Genomic DNA, 24,706 nt, shown 5'->3' on the forward strand with positions numbered 1-24,706 from the left:
CCAGATTTAAAACCAGAAATAGACAAGATCATTTGACTCACGCTCTACCTACAACCCATTGTGCTTATTGCTTATCACACTTTCGTGAGTCACTGACAACACATTTTGCAGTGACCCAAACATTCCAACTGCCAGACCAGAAAAGCCCTGATATCAATGGAATGCCTAGAAGACCACACCCTACATGTTCCCTTCCCTGCCCACCATCATGTGCTGAACACCAACCGAGCCCCCCTGCCCATGATCACGTGCTCTCTGCCTGCTCTCTTGCATGTACCCCCACCCCCCAACCTCTCCTAATAAAACTCGAGGTGTCCACCTTATCTGCGGAGAGGTCGGTTGTTAAGGCCTGTGCCTGCCAGCTCCTCTAGCTGCCAGCACCCGAAATAAATCTGTCCCCTTCTCTTTTCCAAACCTTCCTCTCTTGAGTTATTGGCTTTTCTTGCCCCAAGTTTATCTGAGTCTGTTCAACAACAGTGTTGGCACACCCAGCCAGGAGCTATGCTTCTGATTTGTCCAGCTCCCTCAGCATTCCCCAGGAGGGAGCAGCTGGCTGAGGCAGGGTGCCAGGCCCTACCTGTTCATTTCCTGAGTTAGTGGTTGTGATAGACTCTTTCAGTAACTGCTACACAATTACATGTTATTTAGACATCAGATCCATTAAAAATAGTTCTCCTTTACTTGATTGTTTAATCTTTTTGTTTATTATATTTTATAGTGCTTTTTCACTTGATTTCTCTCATTAAAAATTCTAGTTTAAGTATAAAACATTCCATAAGAATATCTGACTAAAATTCAAGTAAAAGTAAAATTTAGGCTAAGTCCTGAGTAAAATATACTATCAAGCCTGCCTTTAAACTGACTGCTTTTCCTTGTCAATCTCTAAATCCATGTAAATTCTGCAAGCAACAAGTGCAGATGCATAGAGCCCTGAATCACTTTTAGAATGAAACATAACTGTGCTACTCCCCACTCACCCACACATACACTTGTAAGTATCATTTTGTTAATCTTATTCTTCTTCCTAGGTCTACCTCCTGAGAATTACTCCCAACAATTATACCAATGTTATTTGTTTCAAAGAAGAATAGAAGTGGAAAGAGTTCTCTTTGTCCATAATTAGTTAGAAAATTCATTCCAACTGCTCTATTACTTAATGAGCTTTTTAAGTTCCTAGCTGATAACAAAGATGAATTCAGGTCTCCTCCTTTCCCTCATCATCTTTAATTTGTTTCAATATCTTTCTTTATACAGATCTCATGATAATGTAGAATATAAAGATAAATTTAAATTTAGTTCTTGGCTTCATTACATCAATAAAAACTAGATGGCTAGAATTAGGAACAGATTAAATTTAAAGATCTAACTATGATAATAGAAATCTACTTAACATATTATGGTAAAACCAAAACAAAAATAGAATTGTATGTACTGTCACACATATTATGTTCTATTAATATTTTCAAATAAATAAATCACAAAACAAAAAATAATCACAAAGTAAAGGCGAAGTATATTAGAAATATTAATAAGTGTATTAATAAAATGTACCAAAACAATTCCTTTTAAATGTAGGGGAAAAATTTCTAAACTAATTCTTTTGTTTAAATTGAAAAGAAATTGTTTAAAATAATAATAAAAATTCAAAGTGAATTTTTATGTTTCAAAGTTCACGATGATATGTAATAAGTTACTTAGGTTATTCCTACTTGAAGAGACTAAAATTTAAAGAGTTTATGAAGTATCATTTTTTAAATGTAAGACTTTATCAATCTTTCTTAACTCTTCTTGAGGGTAACTTAAAAAATAGGAGTTACTTATCTGAATCTGAACCAAAGATCAATAAGAAATCATACCTTATAGTTAATAGGAAACTTAGATACCTTGTCTAGGCCCTTCTGAGGTGAAAACAGGAGCCCAGAGAAGTTAAATAAGTTGACCAAGGTCACACATATTAGTACTGTGTGATCACTTCTCATTTCTACCTGCCACAAGGAGCCAGAACTCAAGTTTACCACACATTATGGAGAGTATGGTCTGCTAACCAGCAAGAGCAGCACCACCAAGTGGCAGCTTATTAGAAACGCAGAATCCTGGACCCTACCTTCAGTCTATTGGATCAGAATCTACATTTTAGCCAGATCCCTAGGTGACTTGTAGTACACTGAAGTTTAAAAAGCACTGCATCATTATACAGTAGTTCTCAAAAGTTAGCACACATCAGAATCATCTGGAAGCTGCAAAAAACAGACTGCTGGGCCTCACTCCCAGACTGCCTGATTTAGTATGTCTGGGATGAGGTTCTAGAATTTTGCATTTCTAACAAGTTGTCAGGTACTGCTGCTGCTGCTGGTCCTGGGATCATATTTTGCGAAACAATGCCAAAGTACATAATTGGTATAACCTGAAGGATAGAAGCTTTGTAATAATTAATGGCTACTCAATTAGAAGCCAACAGATTTCTAAATTTAGGAAAGTTACACGGCCTGAAACTACCTTTTTTCTTTCATTTCTGATAAGATTTTTTAAAGCATATGATATCTGAGATCCATGTTCAAGAAAATCAACTTACAGAGAGATGATGGGGAATTTGCTATATGGAAGGATAAAGCCAAGCTGACAGAATGAGAAACAGAGAAGTTCACCTGTGGTCTTTCCTAACACACAGCTACTGCTCCTCACTTACTCCTCCATGTCAAGGTAGACCTGAGAGTATAACCCAGCTACAGTTACAAGTACACCACTTAGCTTCTCCCAGGGTGGCAATTTGTGCCTCCCAGGATATTCTGTTTACCTCTGTCTTTTATTTATAGAGGAAGCCCTATTATAACAGAACACGTAGGACCACTAAACCAAAAATAAGGCATACAAATATTCTCTTATTCTCATAGTCATGATAATATAGTTCCCACATTCCTTTAATCTCTGAAAAACAGTCACAACTTTTGAAACCCTGACCCAACTGTAAAAGTTGTAAACAACTGCAGTCTTCAGAACAAAAAGGTCTTCTCAACCAAGGCTGCATTTTATAAACAAAGAGAAGCTTTAGAGGCATAATTAATAATGCCCAGCCCCACTCCAGAATAATTATATCAGAGTAACTTGGGAGAAGGGGATAGTTTATAAAACTTCCCAGGCAATCCTCCTAAGGTGCTGGTACAGAAGGAAGGAGGGAAGAGAAGGGAAGGGAAAAGGAGGCCAAGGGAACAGGAAAAGAAAGGAAAAGAAAAAGAAAATGCCCAGTGAAAAAAGATGTAGAAACAATATTGGGAAGAAAAGCTTGGTTCTGAGAAATTCCTGCTCCCCAAAGATTTTTTTGTTTTGTTTTTTAAAATATTAATCAGTCCTCCAGACATTTACTCAAAGTTGAGAATTAGGTCTTAAGGAAAATCCTGAAACAAGCCTACTTTTTATTGTAAGTGACCTCAAAGTAGAAAATTAGACACTGTATTTAGAAATAATGACATCTGGAACCCAATCTTTTTCCTTTAGCATTACAAACCATCCCCAACCAGAATTAATTAAAATGATTGTGTATCCTATGAGATAGAAAAGGATTGCCATGAAGTGATCACTTGGCGCTAAAAATCACCGGTGGGAAAAAATTTTTTTAATGAACATAAGAATTCTAGTTTAACAATTTCAGTATCATTGTGGCATACCATTCTGGAACAAGAATATCCATGGTATTTTCTGGAATTAATTTCTTCCAATAGCTTCAACCTCATTGTATAATGGGGAAACAACCTTCCTGATTAAAAGTGCCATCACATAAGCTAACATACCTATAAATTATTTCAATATTTCCATGATTTCTGCACACTTTCACTTGATATTCATATAACATAATCAACTCAATAGTGTGAAAGAGCTATTTAGAAGCAAAGCTCAGAACACCTTAAATTCTGAAAACTTCTACTTCAGACTTACATAATGATTATATTCATAATATTCTGAGTGTGCAAATTATGAAATTTATAAAAGAAGTAAATTCGAGAGGAATCAAACCTACCACAAGAGTGTCCAAAGAATCAATCAGTGTCAGGGAAAATCTAAGAAACAAGTATAATGAGATACAAGCCATTAGAATTCTGAATATTTTATCCATGATTGTATAAGCAGATGTATCTAAGCCTTATTAACTGGAGTTTCTATTAGCTAGTACTTTCATGCATCTATAATACAATGTAACCTATAAAGCACTGAAGGGACCTGAAAAGGCTTAACATTACATTTAATACTTAGTGTACCTACATATCTTTCAAAATGAATAGAAATATTAACTCTTTTTTAAAGCAAATAAAAATTTTAAACCATCAACGTGCCTGGGTGGCTCAGTCAGCTCAGGTCATGATGCCAGGATCCTGGGATCAAGCCCTACACTAGGCTTCCTATTCAGCAGGGAGTCTGCTTCTCCCTCTCCCTCTGCCCCCTCACCCCCTGCTTGTTCTCTCTCTCTAATAAATAAAATCTTTAAAAAATAAAAATAAAAAACAAATATTAAACTATCAACACTTTATAATGTGTCAATGACTTTATATACATTTCAAAAGTTATACTCATCTTAGCAATTTAACTTTTCACTGATCTAGGAGGAAAACTGACTTTTTATAAAAGATAACATAAGAAAATAAAAGAGTTTAATGTTAATACTTAAAGCAGTCCTTGAAATTTAACCAATCCCCAGAAATACAACTGTAAGCTGCAACGACTTCGGAACCCTAAGATGCCACACCATCCACGTGTTAATACTCACTTTCCCAAGGCATCATCAACATCACCCCGACTTGGCTCCTGGCCTCTAACACGACCTCTACAGGTTAAAGGCATGAGTTCATCAGCTGGGTAAGCATGTTCCTGCAAGGAAAACTATAGTGAGTCACTGAGGAAAATAAAAGAAAGCAAACATCAATAGAGGACACAACCTTCTTGCAGATATTTTTTTAAAAAGTAAGATAAAAGTTGGTCAGAAGTTCTACTATTCTTAGTCTATGGGATCTTCTTTTAACAATTTAGTTATAAATATAAACATGCTTAAGAAAAAAAAATACTAAAAAATAGTTCTTTAAAAATCTGATAATCTGTTTCAGCTCCACCAAATCTCATTCCTTAAAGTAACTACTGTGAAGATTGGCATTTATGCTTCCAAATTTATCCACATACATTAAAATACAGGCACATACATAATTTACATTTTATCTACAAACAGGTGTTCATGCCATATGCACACATTGCTCTAAAATTTGTTTACTTAAGTCACAGTGGGGTTTTTCCATGCTAGAATTTTATAAATGTATTTTTTAACTACAAAGTGATCATTTAATATTAGCTAATATGTTCTAAGCACTGAGTACTTATGTTCTAAGCACTGTTCTATACAGTTTTCATTAAATTATCACACCCCTGAAACAGATTCAATCATCTATTTTACAGATGAGAAAACTGAGGCCAGAGAAGTAAGGTCACAGAATTAAGCCCAGACATGCAACTAGGAAATGATGAATCCAGAATTTAAGCCTGGCAAGCTGACTCTAGAGCCCATGATCCTTCATGGTACCTGTTCCTCACAGTATTTCAAAGTATGGATACACTAAAATTTATTTATTCCTCTACTGAGAAACATGTAGATTGAACTCAATTTTTCACTCTATAAACAATGCTACAACGAACACCTATATGCATATATCTTTAACACATACGCTTATATTTCTATAGATTAAATCCCTAGAAATAGACCCAATGGGTCGAAGGTATGGCTATTTAATTTCTGATAGCCATCAAACTGAGGACACTAACTTACCTCCCTACCATACTCTAACAGAGGAGATGACCAATGATTTATATTTTGCCAATCTTCTGAATAAAAAATGGCATCTCAGGTTTTATTATTAATGAGGATAAACATCTTTTTGTATTAATCATTGCTTTTTTTTTTGAAATGTCTGTTTATATGTTTTGTCCATTTTCTATTGTCTTATTGGGCAAGACACTATACATTATGTTATATATAGTAAATATATTTCTCCTGTCTTTTGTTTATCTTTTAACTTTGTTTTGGTGCTTTTTACTTTAAGCTTTAAATATGTAGTTAAGCCTATCAGTCTAATAAAAAATATTATTATAAAAAAATAATAAATAAATACGTAGTTAAGCCTATCAGTCTCTTCCTTATAGTTTCTAGATTTCAGGCATGGTTAAGAAGGCTATCTTGAGCCTCTGAAAATAGCACTGCTATGGTTTTTTATGTCTAGAGATTCACTCCCTCTGGAATCTAATTTTCTTTATGATGTAAAATAGGGATGTAACTGTGTTTGCCCCTCAAAACGGCCAATTTTCTAAATGCCACTTTTTAAACCCATCCTCTCCCTAATTGCTTGAAATGCAGCTTTATTAGTTCAAAATTGTCTACGTTTCTGCAGCCTCAACTTTGTTCTACAGACCGATCTGCTTGACAGACTTAGCTCCTACTCCAACTGCCCTTGAGACCTATTTCCTGCTCCAAACCATTATCTTAATTGTTGTATCTTTGCACCATACCTTGCTGCTTCGTACAGCAACTTACTCCCCCCCAAATATTTTTCTTCAAGATTTTCTTAACTACTTTTTCAAATTTACCCCTCTGGATAACTTAAAATTTTCTTTAAAATTCCACTGAAATTTTAATTGGAAGAGCCTACTTTGGGGAGAATTGACTTCATTACCAACTTGAGTTTTCCCACCTTGGAATGCACTGTATCATAGCATTAATTCAGATCTTCTTTTATGAATTTGGTTTCCTTCTACAGGTCTCACAAATTTCTTAATAGTTATCAATAGAAATTTTATAGTTTGGGTTACTATTTTGTGTGGAATTTTCTTTTAAAGATTTATTTATTTGTGAGAGAGAGCGCACGTGCACACATGTTGGGGGAGGGGCAGAGGGAGAGGGGAAGCAGACTTCCTACTAAGCACAGAGCCCTCTGCCAGGCTCCTGCAGGGCTCAACCTCACCACCCTGAGATCATGACCTGAGTGAAACCAAGAGCTGGACGCTTAACTGACTGAGCCACCCAGGGGCCCCTGGAATTCTTTTTTTTTTTTTTTAAAGAATGACCATGACAGAGTATTTCTAATCCAGATAATAATGAAACACATGCAAAGATCTTCCCTCCTATTCATTACAAACACAGAGAAATGATTTATCAGTGTTAAATTATTTTAAAAACATAGCTGAGCTTAAGAACAAAAAAAAAAATTCTCAAGTACCAAGAGTGAATAATGGAGTACAGAAGATGAAGCTGCAGTGGCCACGACACGGGCATCAGAAGTAAAGACAGACTTCAGGGGAATTACATTAATGCCCAAAGGGTATGAGAGTTGATGCTACTGGTCTTGCATACATGGCCATAAGCCAGAGAAATAGGTTCCTTAAGTTGGATAGTTGGCTTCAGTGAAACTAGACTGGAACATCCCCACCTACTGGCTATAGGTCTTAACAGAAAAGGGCAGAAACAAGAAAGACCTGCTGAACTTTGTATTTTCTTCACTAGGGGAGAGTCCCTAAAAGAGTCCTCTAAATTAATTATATGATTATGAGAAACACTTAGAGATTAGAATCACTGTGCTTATATATTTCAACTTCAGACAATATTCACTGACTCCCTGTCAAGAGTAATAAGATTAATACACTCACATTGTCCCCCACTCCACTTAAGATTTTTATCAATTATGTTATTATAGACAGTCTTCACTCAGCCTGGTTTTGCTGTATACAAGTTTCTACAATCAAGTTAAATAAACCCTCAACAACACGTCTCAAATTTCAGTTACTACTGCGTGTTAACTGCAAGTAAGTACATAAAATACAAACTTCTGTGCCAGTTCTTCAATCCAGAAGTCACTACATAAATAACCGACAGCTCATCATGATCAGTGATCAATCACATCACTTCTTTCAAAGTCTGTCAGTGGTTTGATCACCGTGTGTCTAATTTTTAGTTCATACACAACAAGCGTGTGGTTGTCTCCTTGTCAGCCAGTGATAACCACACATGACAGTGTGACAATTTACAAGGATGGATAATCAAAACAGGAAATTAGCCAACAAGGATGAAAGTTCAGCAAAGAAATGAAAAATGAGGACACTGAAAGTGCAATTCGAACCGAACATAAACAGCCTATAGGACAGGTGGCAGGGACTGCTGCTAACACTGACCCTCGGGAGACTGCAGACGTGCAGCTATACGAACTGAATGAGGGCCTAATTATCCACACAGATGAAGAAAGAGGTTGCGACGTAAAGGGTGAAGATGTCACAAAGGAAATGATACCTGCAAAACACTTCCCATTAAAGGAATTCCCTGAAGTATCTCAGGATACAGAGGGAAAAGGGTACAATTTTTTCAGCTGATCCAAACTTTGAAAGGAAGAGGACAATTCGTCAATGCTTAGAAAAGACGCACGCTGCTGTCTTAGGTCACACAATGAGATGAAGGCAAGGGAGGCAAAACTCTTTGATCTTAATGAATTTTTGCAAAGAAGTAACACTTTGATTTTCAAAGACTCTAATATTTTGAATATTAGTTTTGCTATTTTAAAATCTTCTGTGTACATTTATAACCATCGGGAAGAGAATTTTTAAGGTTTTGACAAAGATTTTAAAAAGTCTGTAACATTTGTATTCTGGTCTGTAACCCTAGTTCCCACAGTTGCTAGTATTAGAATTTTACTCAAGTAGAGTTGACACACACCATTTTTCTAATGGCTTCTCCATTCCTGACTTTTTATTTTGATTCAGCTGTTGGTTGCCTGGACTTGTCCTCAGATACGTTTTTGTTTCTTGGTTTTAAAAGAGTGTCATCAGTATTGTTATTTCTCTGGTATCCCTGGGTTAGATGTCTCTTGTCTTACACTTGAAAAATAAAATGAATGTTTATAAAATGCTTGAGACATACTTTCTTTCCTTCAGAAATTTGAGGATACTATCCCACAACCTCCTTGCATTCACTGAGTATCACTACCGCAAAGTTTCTAAGACTAGTCCGATCCTTCATACCTTGAATGACTTGTACCTCCTATACCTGTATATTCCTATGATTCTTAATTCTTGAAGTTCAGCAGAAATACTCCCAATTCCATGCCCAGCTCTATCCTACTGCCTCTCACTAAACTCAATTATCTATATGCCAAACCCACAGTACATTAGCAGCAGCAAAATAGAATAGAGGACAGGAACACTAACATGGTCAAACAGAAAAGAAAAGACCAAAAAATAGTAATAATAAAGTAGGCTAAAGAATACAGAAAGCACTGAAGACTGCAACCCTTCAGATATTTAAAAAGTTCAGTGCTCCACAATGATTCATTTCCTGAGGAAAGGATTCCAGACAACTGTTTGTGCTATAATTAGAATCCACATGCAGCTACCAAATTCTGAATTGAACATACTATAATTTTAATATTACATACAATTTTTAGCATAAATTCCTAATAATTTTTTCATGTCTTAACATTTTAAGTTCCTAACTTCTTTTTCAGTGTTAATTCCAATAGAACTGTGATTTCCCAGAATGCATTCTATTTTTTATTGCTTAAGTTTCATATTTAACACATCTAAACAACGCTTAAAAGTAATTCAAAAAAAGTGATATTTTTTCAACTTGCTGATGTATTTTGAAACTTTGTAAGATATTGTTCAAATGTTAATTCTTTTTTTAAAGATTTTATTTATTTATTTGACGGAGAGACAGCCAGCGAGAGAGGAAACACAAGCAAGGGGAGTGGGAGAGGAAGAAGCAGGCTCCCAGCAGAGGAGCCCGATGCGGGGCTCGATCCCAGGACTCCAGGATCATGCCCTGAGCCGAAGGCAGACGCTTAAGGACTGAGCCACCCAGGCGCCCCTCAAATGTTAATTTGATTGTAAAGAGTTCCTTACTATCTAAACCACCACTGCTTAGAACACTTTATACTATTCCTAGGGCTTTGCAAAAACATACCCATGCACAAACACCTCTGTCTGAAATTAAATATGAAACTCAAACCCAAGGCTTATCTAGATAATAAAAATATTAATAGCGCTTACAAACAGAATCAAATAAGGGAGCTTCGAACAAGGTGTAAAAATGTTTTATGCTCTGCTACTTCAAGATTAAGGATAAAAACAAAACCACAGCTTTTTCTTTGGTTTAACCACAAAGTGAACTACAGTTGGTTTGCATAAATCCAGAGCAATGCCTACGTGGCAAATAAACAGCCATATTACACTTCAAATATCCTATCTGAGGTACAGTAATATTTTCTCTTCACAATGTATTGCCAGAACAAGGGATAAGTAATTCATATTGCTATGACTCAGAACTACAAAACACATTTAGTAATTATTACTGAGAAATAAAACTCAGGTGATAAAAAGAGTCCTATGCATATTAAGTAGAACATGTGCCTAGCTAAAAGCAAGAGCAAATGCATAAAACAAAACAGAGTAGACTCCTATTTCTGGTAGAAACTGACACTATGATTCTAAAATTTACACAGAAATGCAAATAACCAGGTCACCTGGGTGGCTCAGTAGGTTAAGCGTCTACCTTTGCCTCAGGTCATGATCTCAGGGTTCTGGAATGGAACCCCGTGTCAGGCTCCCTGCTCAGTGGAGAGTCTGCTTCTCCCTCTCCCCTCCCCCTCTTCCTATGCCCCTCCCCCGCACATATGCGCATGTGTGCACACCCCTCCCCCCCCCCCCCCCCCCCGCGCACGCGCGCTCTCTCTCAAATAAAATCTTAAAAAAAAAAAAAAATGCAAAGAACCCAGAATATCCAAAACAATTTTGAAAAGAACAACACTGAAAGACTTACATTGCCTGATTTCACAACTTAATATCAAACTTAAGACAGTGTGATATTAGTATACATATAGACATACAGATCAATGGGGAAAAAAAAAAATGTCTAGAAACAGGCCCATGCATAAACGGTTAACTAATTTTACACAGATACCAAAGTAATTCAGTGGTAAAAGGATACTCTTTTCAACAAAGAGTGCTGGAATAGCTGGATATCCACATAGAAAAAAATATAAATCAACCCTCACCTCATTCTATATACAAACATTAACACAAAATGAGTGATAGATCTAAATGAACAGGCTAAAATTATAAAACACCTAGAAGAAGACAAGAAAATCTTTGCGGCCTGGGCTAGGGAAATATTTTTTAGGTAGTATATAAAAGATAGGAATCATAAAAAAGGATAAATTGGATTTGATCATAATTTAAAACATTTGCCTTCAAAAGACATTGTTAAAGGGGCGCCTGGGTGGCACAGTGGTTAAACGTCTGCCTTCGGCTCAGGGCGTGATCCCGGCATTCTGGGATCGAGCCCCACATCAGGCTCCTCCGCTATGAGCCTGCTTCTTCCTCTCCCACTCCCCCTGCTTGTTTCCCTCTCTCGCTGGCTGTCTCTAACTCTGTCGAATAAATAAAATCAAATCTTTAAAAAAAAAAAAAGACATTGTTAAGAAAATTAAATGGCAAAGCACAGACAGGGAGAATATATCTGTGATGTGATACATGTGATAAAGGACTGATATCCAGAATATACAACTCTTAAGTGACATATGTGATAAAGGACTGACATCCAGAATATATAACTCTTATGACTCAGCAATAACAGGATAAATGAACTGATTTTAAAATAGACAAGAGATCTGAGCAGGCTTCACTAAAAAAAAAAAAAAAAAAAAAAAAAGATATACTAAGCACACAGAAAAATTTTCAACATCACTGGTTATTGGGAAAAGTCAAATTAAAGTCACAACAAAATGTCACTACATATCCATTAGAACAGCTAAAATTAAAAAGACTGAAAATACCAAGTACTGGAGAAGATGTAGCGTAACTGAAACTCTTATACATTGCTGGTGAAGAATACAAAATGTTACAGATACTTTAGGGAAGTTTTGCAGCTTCTTATAAAGTTAAACTTATCCTTCCCATATAACCTAACAATCCCATTCCTAGTTGGGAAATACATGAAAATGTATGTCCACATAAAAATTTCCATTCACAGAAAATTTTCACAGCAGTCTTTTTAATGATAGCCAAAGACCAGAAATGAGCCAAATACTTTTCAATTACTGAATGGATAAGCAAACTGTGTTCTATCAAATCAACTGAATACTACTAAGCAATAAATAGGAACTACAATATATCCAACAACATGGCTAAAATCTCAAAACCATCATGTTAAACAAAAGAATCGGAATCAAAAGTCTACATACTGTATGATGCCATTTATATGAAATCTTAAAAAGGAAAAACTATAGTGCCAAAGCAGATTACAATGGTTGCCAGGGGTCAGAGGTAGGGAAAAGGAACTGACTGCTACGGAGCATGAGGAAGCATTTTGATGGAAAAGTATGTCATGACTGTGGTGGTACTTGAACAAATGTAAACAACTGTGAAGACTCAGAATCATGCACTCAAAATTAAAAATTTTTTTGTCTATAAGTTATACCTAATTAAATAGAAAAACTTTTTCTACTGAGTTAAAATCCTATATAGAGTATCAGAGTGTGATAATAAAAAATTGCCAGAGGCTACTACAGAATTTATGCCATTTTGGCAAAGTTTGAGGATGCTCTAAAAGTACAGGCCAAGGAAACACTGGGTAACAAAAGGCAGTCCCACACTGATCCACACAAAAAAAGACACATAGAAATGTATAACTTTCCTCCTCCCAGCCATTAGTACCACTTTTTAAGTAATTTATTTACAGAATTACTTTTTTTTTTAAAGATTTTATTTATTTATTTGAGAGAGAGAGAGACAGAGAAGAGACATAGAACATGAGCAGAGAGAGGGGCAAAGGGAGAGGGAGAAGCAGGCTCCCCGCTGAGCAAGGAGCCCGGCGTGGGGCTCGATTCCAGGACCCTGGGAGCATGACCTGAGCTGAAGGCAGACGCTTGACAGACTGAGCCACCCAGGCACCCCCAAAATTACTTTCTGATGAACAATCAAAAAGAAAACATTAGGTACAGAGTTTCAAATGGGGAATATGAAAAAGTTCTGGAGCTGGATGGTGATGGTTGCCCAACATGGTGAATATACTTAATGCCACAGAAATGTTCATTTAAAAATGGTTAAAATGATAAATTATATATATATATATATTTTTTTTTTAACCACAATAAAAAATGTTCAAAGAAAGTAACATTAGGGGAAAGAAAGTACTTCTAAGAAAACTTACATAAATCTATAAATCTATAAGCAAGTTACATTTTCCCTTGGTTTGAATGATAAGGACTAATCTACTGTTTCTTTGAACTGTGCTCTCACAAAATCAGGCTCAAAAGTGGTTAGTAGGTATGATTCTACTAGGTAAAAGAAACTGTGCTTACCAACTCTTTTGTTTAATGCTCTACCTTAACAGTTTCTGCTTATAACAGTTTGAGTTGTTTACAGTAACAGGAAAAACACTGGGAGACAAATATTAGGTCAGGAAGTGCAGATCCAAAACGGTTCTGCATTTGGTGGCCTAAATACATGTCATTTTGTCATCTAAATTAATCTGCAAAGTAACCTCAGCACAAATACTAAAAACATACTAATAGAAGCGCTAAAGTGGCTATGGTCTGAGGTTAAATAAGGCCACACAAGAACTGCCAAAACAAACATCTAATTTCATGTTATTTGAGGGAAAAAGAAAGCCATCTGTGCCATTTACTGTGGATAAATTGCAGTCTGATCTAGGGTAGAGATTTGTCAAACATAGTTGTTATAATATTAATAGTTAAGCCAATAATTGATAAAATCAGAAAATTCCTGGATATAACAAAGGATGGCAGGGTTGTAGTGCCCTACCTAAAGCTGGCAGGGTATTGTTATTGAAAAGTAGCATTTACAGAACTTGGAGAATCAAAAAAAAAAAAAAAAAAAGGTAAGGAGAAAAAATAACCTCAAAGGGTACACATGCCTAGAACAGAAAAGAATGTGTTTTAAAGAGGTTGTATGTACAATCCAAGGAGTTAAAAGCCTAGATGAAGTTTAGGAGCGCAACTTCAATCTCAGGCAGAGAACGAATCATGACAATAGTAGTGACAGGAGCCGTAAACTCTTACACTGTGCTTCCTATTTGCTGGACACTAGTTTCACGCACTTGAATTATATCAACTTGTTCAATCCTTCAACAGCAGCGTGGGGCAGGCAAACCACTTTAGAGAGATGAGGAAACATGCTCAGGGAGATTAGGTAACTTTCTCATTGCAACCCAGCTGGTAGGTGGCACAGCTAGCTCAGGGTGTCCTGTTCCATTTCCAGACTTCTTGCTTGCTCTTAATATTATATTGCCATTTTTGGAAAACCATTGTTCTCGGAACCAAGAAAGTTAAAGGAATTGCTCTAAATGTACACTAGAATGGAGAGTAATATTAAGAAGGACTAGTGAGAAATGAAAAGCTTTCAACATTTATTAAACACCCACCATGTGCCAGATATTTACATTTCAGCATGGTAGACAACCGACTACAACAAAAGAAGCCAACTTACAGATCCCAAAAACTCACCATGAACTTGTATCTTTCATGAAGTTTGTTAAATGATTTCTTTGAATTTAAAAGGCAAAGATACATCATAATAATCAAATGCAAAAAAAAATCACTATTTGATTACATCTTCACAAGAACTCAATTCAGTACTTTAAAAAAAATGTTTTTTTAAAAGATTTTATTTATTTCAAGAGACAGAGAGAGAGCACAAGCAGGGGGAGGGGTTGAGACAGAGCGGGAAGAGAATCTTAAGCAGGCCACACACTCAGCACAGAGCCCCACGCAGGGCTCCATCTCAGGATCCTGAGATCACGACCTGAGCTGAAATCAAGAGTCGGACGCTTAACCAACTGAGCCACCCAGGTGCCCCTCTTTAAAAAAATTTAATAAGTGTTTGTGCACCAGGCATGATTTTGGGCACAAGATATATAAAAGATGAATTTATTAAAAATTAAATAAAATGATCCCTGTTCTCGGGACACCTGGGTCGCTCAGTCGGTTAAGCATCTGCCTTCAGCTCAGGTCACGATCTCAGGGTCCTGGGATCGAGTCCCTCCTGCATCGGGCTCCTTGCTCAGCAGGGAGCCTGCTTCTCCCTCTGCCTGCTGCTCCCCCTGCTTGTACACACTCTCTCTTTCTGACAAATATAAAGTCTTTTAAAAATAAAAAATAAAATAAATAAAATGATCCCTGTTTTCAACAATCTTACAAGCTACAATAGCCCTTTACAATTATGCCTAATCTACATCAGATAGTGCTCAGAGGGGTTAAATGATCTATTTAGGGTCCAAGCTATTTAATAAACAAGACAGAATTTGAACTCAAACCCATCTAACTCCAAAACCTATACACTTTTGCTCTACAGCAAGCTAATACTGTTTCTGAGTATTAAAACTAGAAAAAATTTTCAAGTGACTTCAAATAACAAATACAGAGCACCTGGTCTCTGCTTAATATTTTAGAACTGTTTCAGGTTAGTTTTGAACTTGAAAAAGGGAAGTGAGAATTCTAGACTAAATCTTGGGTTACAATCTTCACATAAACTGAGCACAAGTACATTGCAAGAGTCACTTCTGTTGTAAAATAGTTGAATGTTTAAAAATATGAATTGCAGTGGACTGCAGATGGGTGTGGATCCACTGGGAAAATGAAGGGCAGTGTTAATTCCAGAAGTTCCCAGTCTTCGGGGTTGAAATACCCTTTCCTTTCAATCTTACAGGTAGGGAGGTGTAATACAAAGTTTCCCAGTCAGGGGCCAATAAATAGGAACTGGACCAGGAAGTCCTCTGAGAGCTGTTCTCAGCACCTGCTCTGTCGTAAATCCATTTACTAAGTGCATTCTATAATAGGAAAAAATGTACTGATAGAACTTTCTGCTGTTTACCTAAAAAGAGAAGAGATATTAAAAATACTGTGTTTTAGGGGTGCCTGAGTGGCTCAGTTGGTTAAGCGTCTGCCTTTGGCTCAGGTTATGATCCCAGGGTCCTGGGATCGAGCCCCGAGTCCAGCTCCCTGCTCAGCAGGGAGTCTATTTCTCTGTCTCCCTTTGTCCCTCTCCCACCTTTCTCTCTCTCAAATGAATAAAATCTTTTAAAAATTAATTAATTAATTAAAATACTGCGCTTTATAAAGGGAGGATCCTATTCACGGTGAAATATACTGAACTGATCCAGCTATATACCCTTTTATTCAACTTTGCAAGCAAAAGTATGTATTTATGAGATAACTAAGGTTTGAGGATATAGCATGGATCCACTTGGCCACCACAAAACTATTAGCCTACATTTGTTCAATTATGCTTGGCCCAAATGGAATTAACTAACCAGAGATAAAGAATTTTGAAAGAACTATTAAGGGAATGGCCAAAGTCTTTAGAAATGAATTTAAACCTGTGTTTTCAATATGGTTAAAAATACCCCAAGCTTCATTACCATTATTTTCTAAAAACATTAAGAACTCAATATAGATTCTTAGAAATACGAAATATAAGGAGGAACAAGAATTATCAAATATAAAACATGTTCAAACAATACAAAAATGTGGGGTGCCTCGGAGGCTCAGTCAGTTAAGCATCTGCTTAACTCAGGTCATGATCTCAGGGTCCTGGGATTGAGCCCTGAGTCGGGCTCCCTGCTCAGCAGGGAGTCTGCATCTCCCTCTCCCTTTGCCCTCCCCCCCTCCCCCGCACTCATTTTCTCTCTCACTCGCTCTGCGTTAAATTTTTTAAAAATCTTAAAAAACAGTATAAGAGGGGGCGCCTGGGTGGCACAGCGGTTAAGCATCTGCCTTCGGCTCAGGGCGTGATCCTGGCATTATGGGATCGAGCCCCACATCAGGCTCCTCTGCTATGAGCCTGCTTCTTCCTCTTCCACTCCCCCTGCTGTGTTCCCTCTCTCGCTGGCTGTCTCTGTCAAATAAATAAATAAAATCTTTAAAAAAAAAAACAGTATAAGAATGCATAAAATGTGAATGTATTTAGATGTTTATAAAGATGTTAATATATGAAGATATTTGGGTAATATATAATGAAAAATGGATTCACAGAATCAGTAAAAATATACTTAAAGCAGAACCAATTAAAGTTAGTTCTCTGCCAAACTTTTCCCAACTATATTTTATAGGCTTTTTCATCATAAAAGAAAATCTGCTGACACATTTTAAAATGTAAAAACATTTTAAAATGTAAAAAACTAAAAACATATTTTAAAATGTAAAAACATATTTTAAAATTCATTAAGAATTCTCAGAATAATTTGATTACTCTTTTCAAAATTACAGAAATTTACACAGAAAATTTTCTTTGAACTCTAAAATTTGCTGCTAGTTCATCTTTTTAGAAATTAAACATTTTTTTCCTGAAGTCTAAGATCATTTTATTAAGGGGCATGAGGCAGGGAGAAATAGAGGGCAGCTACAACACCCCAGCCCTACTATGTACTATGGGGGGATTAATTTTTAATTGTGGTAAAAAACATGTAACATAAAATTAACCATTTTTAACATTTTTAAATTCAGCAGCATTAAGTATATTCACTGTTGAGCAAGAGATCTCCATACCTTTTTCATCTTGCAGAACTGAAGCTGCTATTTCATCCCAAGTGAACAGTACGACATTTTAAAACAATACAGATCAGTGTATCTAAGAAGCAGAATATATTCAAATCAAAGCCCACTATGAGGACATAACTTGGATAGAAACTAGGTCACATTTTGTCTCTGTTCAGCAACGGTTTTCTTCGTAGAGTATATAAAGCAGTATTGTAAAGTTTTTTTAATTAAGAGAATAATTTCCCCAAAGGCTGGAGACAACACCTTATTCATGTACATCCACAATATCTAGCTATCTAAACCACTCACATTGCTGACAGCATCAAAGGAAACTACTTAAATACAAAGTTCCGTAATCTAAGGCAAATTTCGTAGCTATCCAATAAACTCCTTTAAGAACCAATTACCAGAAACACTCTGTTGGCTTACACTTGCACTGTTTTTTTTAAAAACTTCCATTAAAAAAAAAAAAAAGTGCTATTAATTCAGGTTTCCAAATCTGCAGCTGACTATGTTTATATAACAACCCGCTCACATAAATGATGTGTAAAGACAAGGCTTCTACTTACCATATAGTTACCATAAGCATGATCAAACATTTCCAGTACTTGATTCCTAATATTAAAAGAACAGAAATGGAAAAAAGTTAAGTACTTGTTTTTCTAAAAAAGTGAATGCTCCTTGATAAACATACACCAATAAAAAAACAAAAGAAAAGATTAGTTAGAAAAGACATAAACAGGGTCAAGAAATATACCAGTGTTAGTACACAAGTCTTCATTAACCACATACAGCTGGGCCAAACTTTTACTATTCCTAGCAATTTATGTAAAATTCACCTTATGTTTCCCAAGAAAATTGATAAATGATGCATGCCATGCAGAGAGAAGGAAATCTGATGCTGAAAGCCAATTACCTCTTAAGAAAATTATTCAACATATCTGTCTTAAAAGGAAGAATATAGCTGGAGAAGCCCAAAAGAAGTAATTATTATTACTGTTTATTGCTTATATTACATATTCTATCAACAGAAGGGTGGGTATGTAATGATACAAAATAACAATACTCTAACAAGCTTCTTTCATTTTAAATAAAATCCCTAATGCCTAGCTTAACACATATCTATTAATACATATTTGTTCACACTTTCAAAAGATACATTTTATGATTTTATGATGTATTCTCTTCTCCTTTAAAAAACTGTCAAAAGTCAAATAAATAATATTCATCTCTAAAATGAGAAGAGATTTGTATGTTTTGGCTATCTCTGTTTCTTAAAATCCCCAAGATGACTATTTAAAATGGAGATTTCTGATTCCCACAGCAGATTTACTAAGTCAAAATCTGTATTGTCTGAACCAACGAATCGGTCTTTCAGTTCAACACTCTGAAGTTTGGGGGCTTGAGGACTATACAAAAAACTACAAAGTTAATGTTATGGTTAGACAAGGCCAAATATCTCAATAGCTAGCAAGGGAAAAATAGTTCAATAATCTTCTATTAACACTTACTATTGTTCCCAAAGTTCCAGTCACTAATAGCAAGAATTGAAGAAAGTGTTAGAGAAAATGCCTGGGTATAATTTTATTTTACTTCCTGTTATACTGCAGTTGTCATTTTAAAAACTGCAATCATGGATGATTAAATACTAGTAATAATAAAGCTAGCAGAAAGAAAAGAACTAATTTCCAGATCCTGGCTATGATGACCATTAAAATCAAGTACATTCAAACTTGTAAACTGAATAAATTAAGTCCTGACAAACTTTTTATGAATAATCATTTTAAAATAATAAACAAGATCTTGTCACTTTGCTAAAACATTAATTCTTTACATGTGTACATATATGATAGAATACGGATCAAGTTATCTCAGAAAACTATGGAGTTTCTTAACTCTTCCACACATTTATTATATTGCAGATGATAAATATCTCTCAAATTAGCTAATGAACAACCAAAAACAATGTTAAAATTTTCTTTTCAAGCACTGATATCAATAAATGGAATATGGAAATTCTTTTTTCTTTCACCGAAATAGAATCAACACAAGATTATTGCCAAGAAATAGGAATTCCTTTAACTGGAAATGGCAGTGCCTAGTAGACTAAGCCTTAACTTGTTAACCCAAACTTCATAAGCATTCAATTTCCATGAGTACGAATAAATCAAGATTGTGTACGAGGACACATTATTTTCCAATCCTTACATTTTTGAAGCACATGATCATCAAATTTCACAACACATACTTCAAAGTGGAGATAATTTAATATCCAGTTGAGCACTTTCTCTAGTTAAACATGTAAGTCCTCACAGTCATATTTAAATACAGAACGGTAGCTTACTCTATTAAACAGAAAAAAATGTCTCTATGATGGTTTTATTTCTATTCAACAAGTGAACAGAAATGTATTGGAAATCAGATCCATAGTTCAAAAATTATGTCTTTTTAATTATCTTAAAATAATTTTTATAAGTCAGCTTTTTCTAAAACACATTGCCTGTCAATGTCCTACAGAAACTGGATTGCTTTATATTTCTTTTTAAATGAAAAGATAACATTAACAACTGCTGTAACATTTAAACCACAAAAGCAAAAAACAATGTATTCCAGGAAGGGTAAGACTACATATGACCAAGGAAAACATTCCATAAACTACAAACTGCAAGCAACTGAGCAACTGCTTAAAACTTGTGATAATTCCAGTCTTTATCATCAGTTTGGTTTCGGGGGATAGGAAAAGGGATGGGGCATTTTAGGCTTTTTATCATAAATCATTATTTGGATTTTTTTTTTTTTTTAAATCACACAGGTAAACCTAATGAATCAGAGTTCAGTTTCCCGAAAATTCCCAAAGGGGAAAGCAGTCAAGCAATTGTGTATTTGTGGTTTATAGCTCCAGACTCTTACTCTCAAAATTTAAGCTGACATTTCAAGCCACTTTGGTTAAACTTTTCCAGTTAAAAATTAACTTTGGTCAAAAATGACTTAACTAATGACTTTTCTTCAAATAAAAATTTTTAATAAAAAAAAGGGGGGGAAGAGGAGTGGTAGTCAAATAAGATACTTTCTATCCTTAACAGACTTGAAGCTTCTCTTTCCAAGTCTTAAGAAGTGCAACATAGCGAAGAGAACATCGGCTCTGAGGTCATACAGACCTGGTTTTGAATACTGACTCCACCACTGACTAGCTCTGAGTTTGAACAAGTTAACCTCGAGTCTCAATTTCCTCACCTGCATAATGGGGACCACCTCCACCTCATTAACAGGGAGGATTAGAGAGATAACATATTAAAAGTTCCTGGCACAGAGCAGAGCATTCATTCAAACAGTTATCAATGACAAATTAAATTCATAGAGAAAATTTAAGATACTTATTAAACAGTTTACCGATAATTTTGTTTTGGTAGCTTATTTTTTTTTTCCATCAGGCATCTTTTATCGTTACCTTATTTAAAAACTAATACAATACTCTTGCAATGATTTAAACAATAAGGAAGTATGTAAAATAAAACCTGATGGTTCCAGCTCACCTCTATCCTAACCCAGGGGGTGATCATCTTTCCATGCTTTTCTGAGCTTCGACAATTTCTTTTCTGCTTTTACAACATGGGATGGTGGGGCACCTGGGTGGCTCAGTCAGTGAAGCGTCTGCCTTCAGCTCAGGTCATGATCCTGGAGTCCTGGGATGGAGCCCCACTCTCACTCCCTGATCAGCATGGAGCCTGCTTTTCCCTCTGTCCCTCCCCCTGCTCATGCTAGCTCTCAAATAAATAAAAATCTTAAAAAAAAAAAAAAAAAAAGGAGGAGGAGGAGGAGGAGGAGGGATGGCACCAAACATATTATCCTACAACTTCCTTTTTTTTCTTTTTTTTGTCTTGGGAATATATCCTGGATAGCCTTCCAATGATCTACCTCCTCCCTAATGTCTGAATATTGTTCCGTAATACGGATGCTCCAAGAACAGTTCCATTCTTTCAAAATGCACATCCTTGTACACCTATCTCTACATCAATAGTGCTTTTATTTCTGTAGGATTGATTCCCTGAGACAGGATTAATGAATCAAAGAGTACACACAATTTAAATTTTAGGAGATCCTGTCAGTACATTACAGCAATTTACACTCCCACCAAGTCTTTTCTCACACTTCGGCTAGTCAGTACTCTGTGTTTTGTACTTACTAATCTTTTCTAAGATTTTATTTTTAAGTCATCTCTACACCCAACATGGGGCTCGAATTTACAACCCTGAGATCAAGAGTCATAGGCTCTACTGACTGAACCAGCCAGGCGCCCCTGTACTTATTAATCTGATGGCAAAAACAGCTATCTCATTGTTTTAATCTGCATCTCTCACATTTAAGAGGTTGAGTAACTTTTCATGTTTATTGACCATTTGCATTTCCTCTTGTGTGAATTAACTCTTAATGCTCTGCTCATTTTCTTACTGGTTCTTGGCTTTTTTCTTACTCATTTGTGGGACCTAGCATATATTAGGAATATTGACTCCCAATGAAATACTGTAAATATAACTGATAATTTTATGACACTTTGAAAATTGCTAAAACTACTTTGAGTAAAGTGAACAGATATACTTAATTGAGGCTTCTGAATAATACCATTAAATGTTGTTCTATTAGAAAATGCCGTGCAAGAAAACATCGCAAGGAAACGGTAAATGTATAAAGTTCAAATTCCAATGAACGCCCCCTTTTCCGTAACAGGTGTAAAGACTATTTCCTTAACTACTGTGAGATCAGCAACATTTTCCCAGCTGGGAGCTCACTTGTGCGAGAAATCTAACCATGTCCCCGACTAAAGACAACAGTAGGACTCTGACGCGTAGTGGCACGGGCTGTAGCCCCCTTCACGGGCCACTGACATGGCAGCTGCGTTGACACACGGCGGATGGCCTCAAGGAGCCTGCACATGTCACCGACGGCCCAGGCGACACCCCGACGGTCCCCCGAGGTCGCACTGCAGGCGACGGCCCCCACCTTCCCGGACCCTGTCCTCCCTGGCAGGGTCCTCGCGGGGCAAAAGCCATCCCAATCGCGACAGGGGAGGCCACTGTGCGCTCGGGTCGCAATGACAGGCACCTCGCCTGTGATCCGCCTCCTGAGGAAACCCACCCGAGGCTGCCAGGCATCCTTACCCAAGCTTCTGTCTCTCCTCCCTACTCATGGGCGCGGCCCCCGCCGTCCACACGGACGTGGCCGACACCAGGCAGAACGCAGCCGTCGCCGCCACCAGGCTCCATGGCGCTCGCTGGGGGACCGAGGACCCACAGCCCCGGCCGCCGCCGGCTTCGCTCATGGCCCCACGGTTCCGCGCACGCGCAGCGGCTACGCCCGGCCGGTGGGACACATTGCCGGACGCTGGTGGCAAGGGGGCTGTGAGCCGTGCCGAGGGCGGGATGCGGAGCTCCGCGAGCGGCAGCCGTCGCCGATCTGCTTCCCGAAACCACCGAGCCGGTCCCCAGCGCCAGCGCTGCCACCGCCCTCCGCCCTCAGCAGCCCCGAGCACCTCCCCCAGCTTTCCGGTGTCGTAGTCTAGGAAACCACCTCCCCCAACGCTACTTCCGGGTAGGGCCCAAGGCGTTGAGGCTCAGGACCAATGGGGACCGGATTGGAGAGGGGCTGGCTCCGGGGAAAGGAGAAGGCATTGGTCGGGAGAAGTGAGACGTGGACAAAAGGCGGGACTGGGGAGGGACCTCAGGCTTCGGCCCTCCTCCGACCCGTGAACTTGCGATCCGAAGACTACAAGTCCCAGCGTGCACTGCTTCCCTCGGCGGGCTCACAATCCGACTCCGCCTGGCTTAATTTCCACCCAGGGTGGGCGCACTGCACCCTGGGACGTGTGGTCGTCCGAGAGTCACGGGCGGTGCCTGAGATCCCGCTTGCCGCTTGCCGCTGCGTCTTGCAGCCCGTCCTTCCTCCGGGGTTGTCAGCTGCAGAGTCCCGGGGAATCTGTCAAATATTTATCCCTCTTCCTGTGCTTGACGTTTCCCCGAGGGCTGGCCGAATGAGGCTCACACGTCCCCAGCTCCGTGCTACACCCTTTAGGGACTAGTGTTGGGGTTGTCTTCTGCTCTCAGGGAGATTACAAAACGGTAACAGCAAAAATGACTTGACCTTTGACGCAATGTGCTGAGAGTTTTACTTGCGTTCTCTCGTGCACGCTTCTCAACTCTTAAGTAAGTACCGCCATTCCCATTTTGCAAATGAGGAAACCAAGGCTGAAGAGGTTTGGGTAACAAGTCCTCGTCACACTGCTGGATAAGATGCCCAACCAACCCCTATGACTCAGGAGTCCTTGCATGTAACCGCATCCACAAGGATTAAAGAGGACACGTACTTGATTAATAATAGTTCTCTAAAAAGCTCAACGTAAGGAGAGTTGAGTGAGCTGCAAAGAAAATTTAATGAAGAAAATTGGAACTTGCGATTTATTTTGATCACTGAGTCCCACATTAACTATTGGTAAAATGAGGAGTAGGTTCCTCTCGAAAAAAACACATTGTGTGTGTGTGATAATTCGGTAGGTACGTGAGGAGTTCAGGTGCAGATGGGATCTCCGTGACCACAGGAAATCGCATACTGATCCTCTCAGCATCATTCAGCTCTATTTCTGGAAACTTTTCTTCCTTGATTTCTATCACCTTGCATCATCTGCTTCCCTCTCAGACCGACAGTTCCTGTGACACCAGTGACCCTTCCTTCACTCCCCCACTCTATTTTCTTAAAACGCTGGTGTTCCCTGCATTTTAAGATTTTCTTTTTGTCTTTTTTCCTCTTTGTACATTATTCTTTGGTGATTTCTTCCACTCATATGGCTTCAGCCATCATATGCGTATGGTTCATTTCTAAATCCATATTTGTCCTGATCTTTAGACCCCCATTTCCACCTTCCTAATAGAAATTCCCTTCTCTCTGGCCCAAGGTAGCTCAAATGTAGTATGGTCACTGGTTCAAATTAATGCGTTTGAATCATCTCCAACAACTCCTCCTCCTCCTTCATGGTCCATGTCTGCTCAGTTGCCAAATTATATAGATTTTTACTTCTGCTATCACTACCTGCTGTCACTCCCACTTCCGCTCAGTTCAAGCCTCATTACCTCTTTCCTGAACCATTGCAATTG

The 24,706-nt window shown here is 37.7% G+C and overlaps 1 protein-coding gene across 2 annotated transcripts in view; it reads right to left on the reverse strand.

Annotated features, from left to right (window-relative positions):
• EDEM3 (ER degradation enhancing alpha-mannosidase like protein 3) overlaps positions 1–23,104 on the reverse strand; it is a 66,882-nt gene extending 43,778 nt beyond the window's left edge. For both annotated transcript variants that reach the window (XM_045811299.2, XM_045811298.2), the window contains exons 1-4: positions 22,721–23,104; positions 18,134–18,179; positions 4,757–4,857; positions 4,013–4,052 (exon numbers count right to left, since the gene is read on the reverse strand). In XM_045811299.2, coding sequence (XP_045667255.1) covers positions 4,013–4,052; positions 4,757–4,857; positions 18,134–18,179; positions 22,721–22,881 — 348 coding nt within the window. In that variant the 5' untranslated portion in view covers positions 22,882–23,104. The remainder of the gene's footprint in view (positions 1–4,012; positions 4,053–4,756; positions 4,858–18,133; positions 18,180–22,720) is intronic.
• Positions 23,105–24,706: the final 1,602 nt, after the last annotated feature.

The sequence above is a fragment of the Ursus americanus genome, chromosome 2, assembly GCF_024610735.1.
Source record: "Ursus americanus isolate L20-20 chromosome 2, mUrsAme1.1.p, whole genome shotgun sequence".
Taxonomy (NCBI): Eukaryota; Metazoa; Chordata; class Mammalia; order Carnivora; family Ursidae; genus Ursus; species Ursus americanus.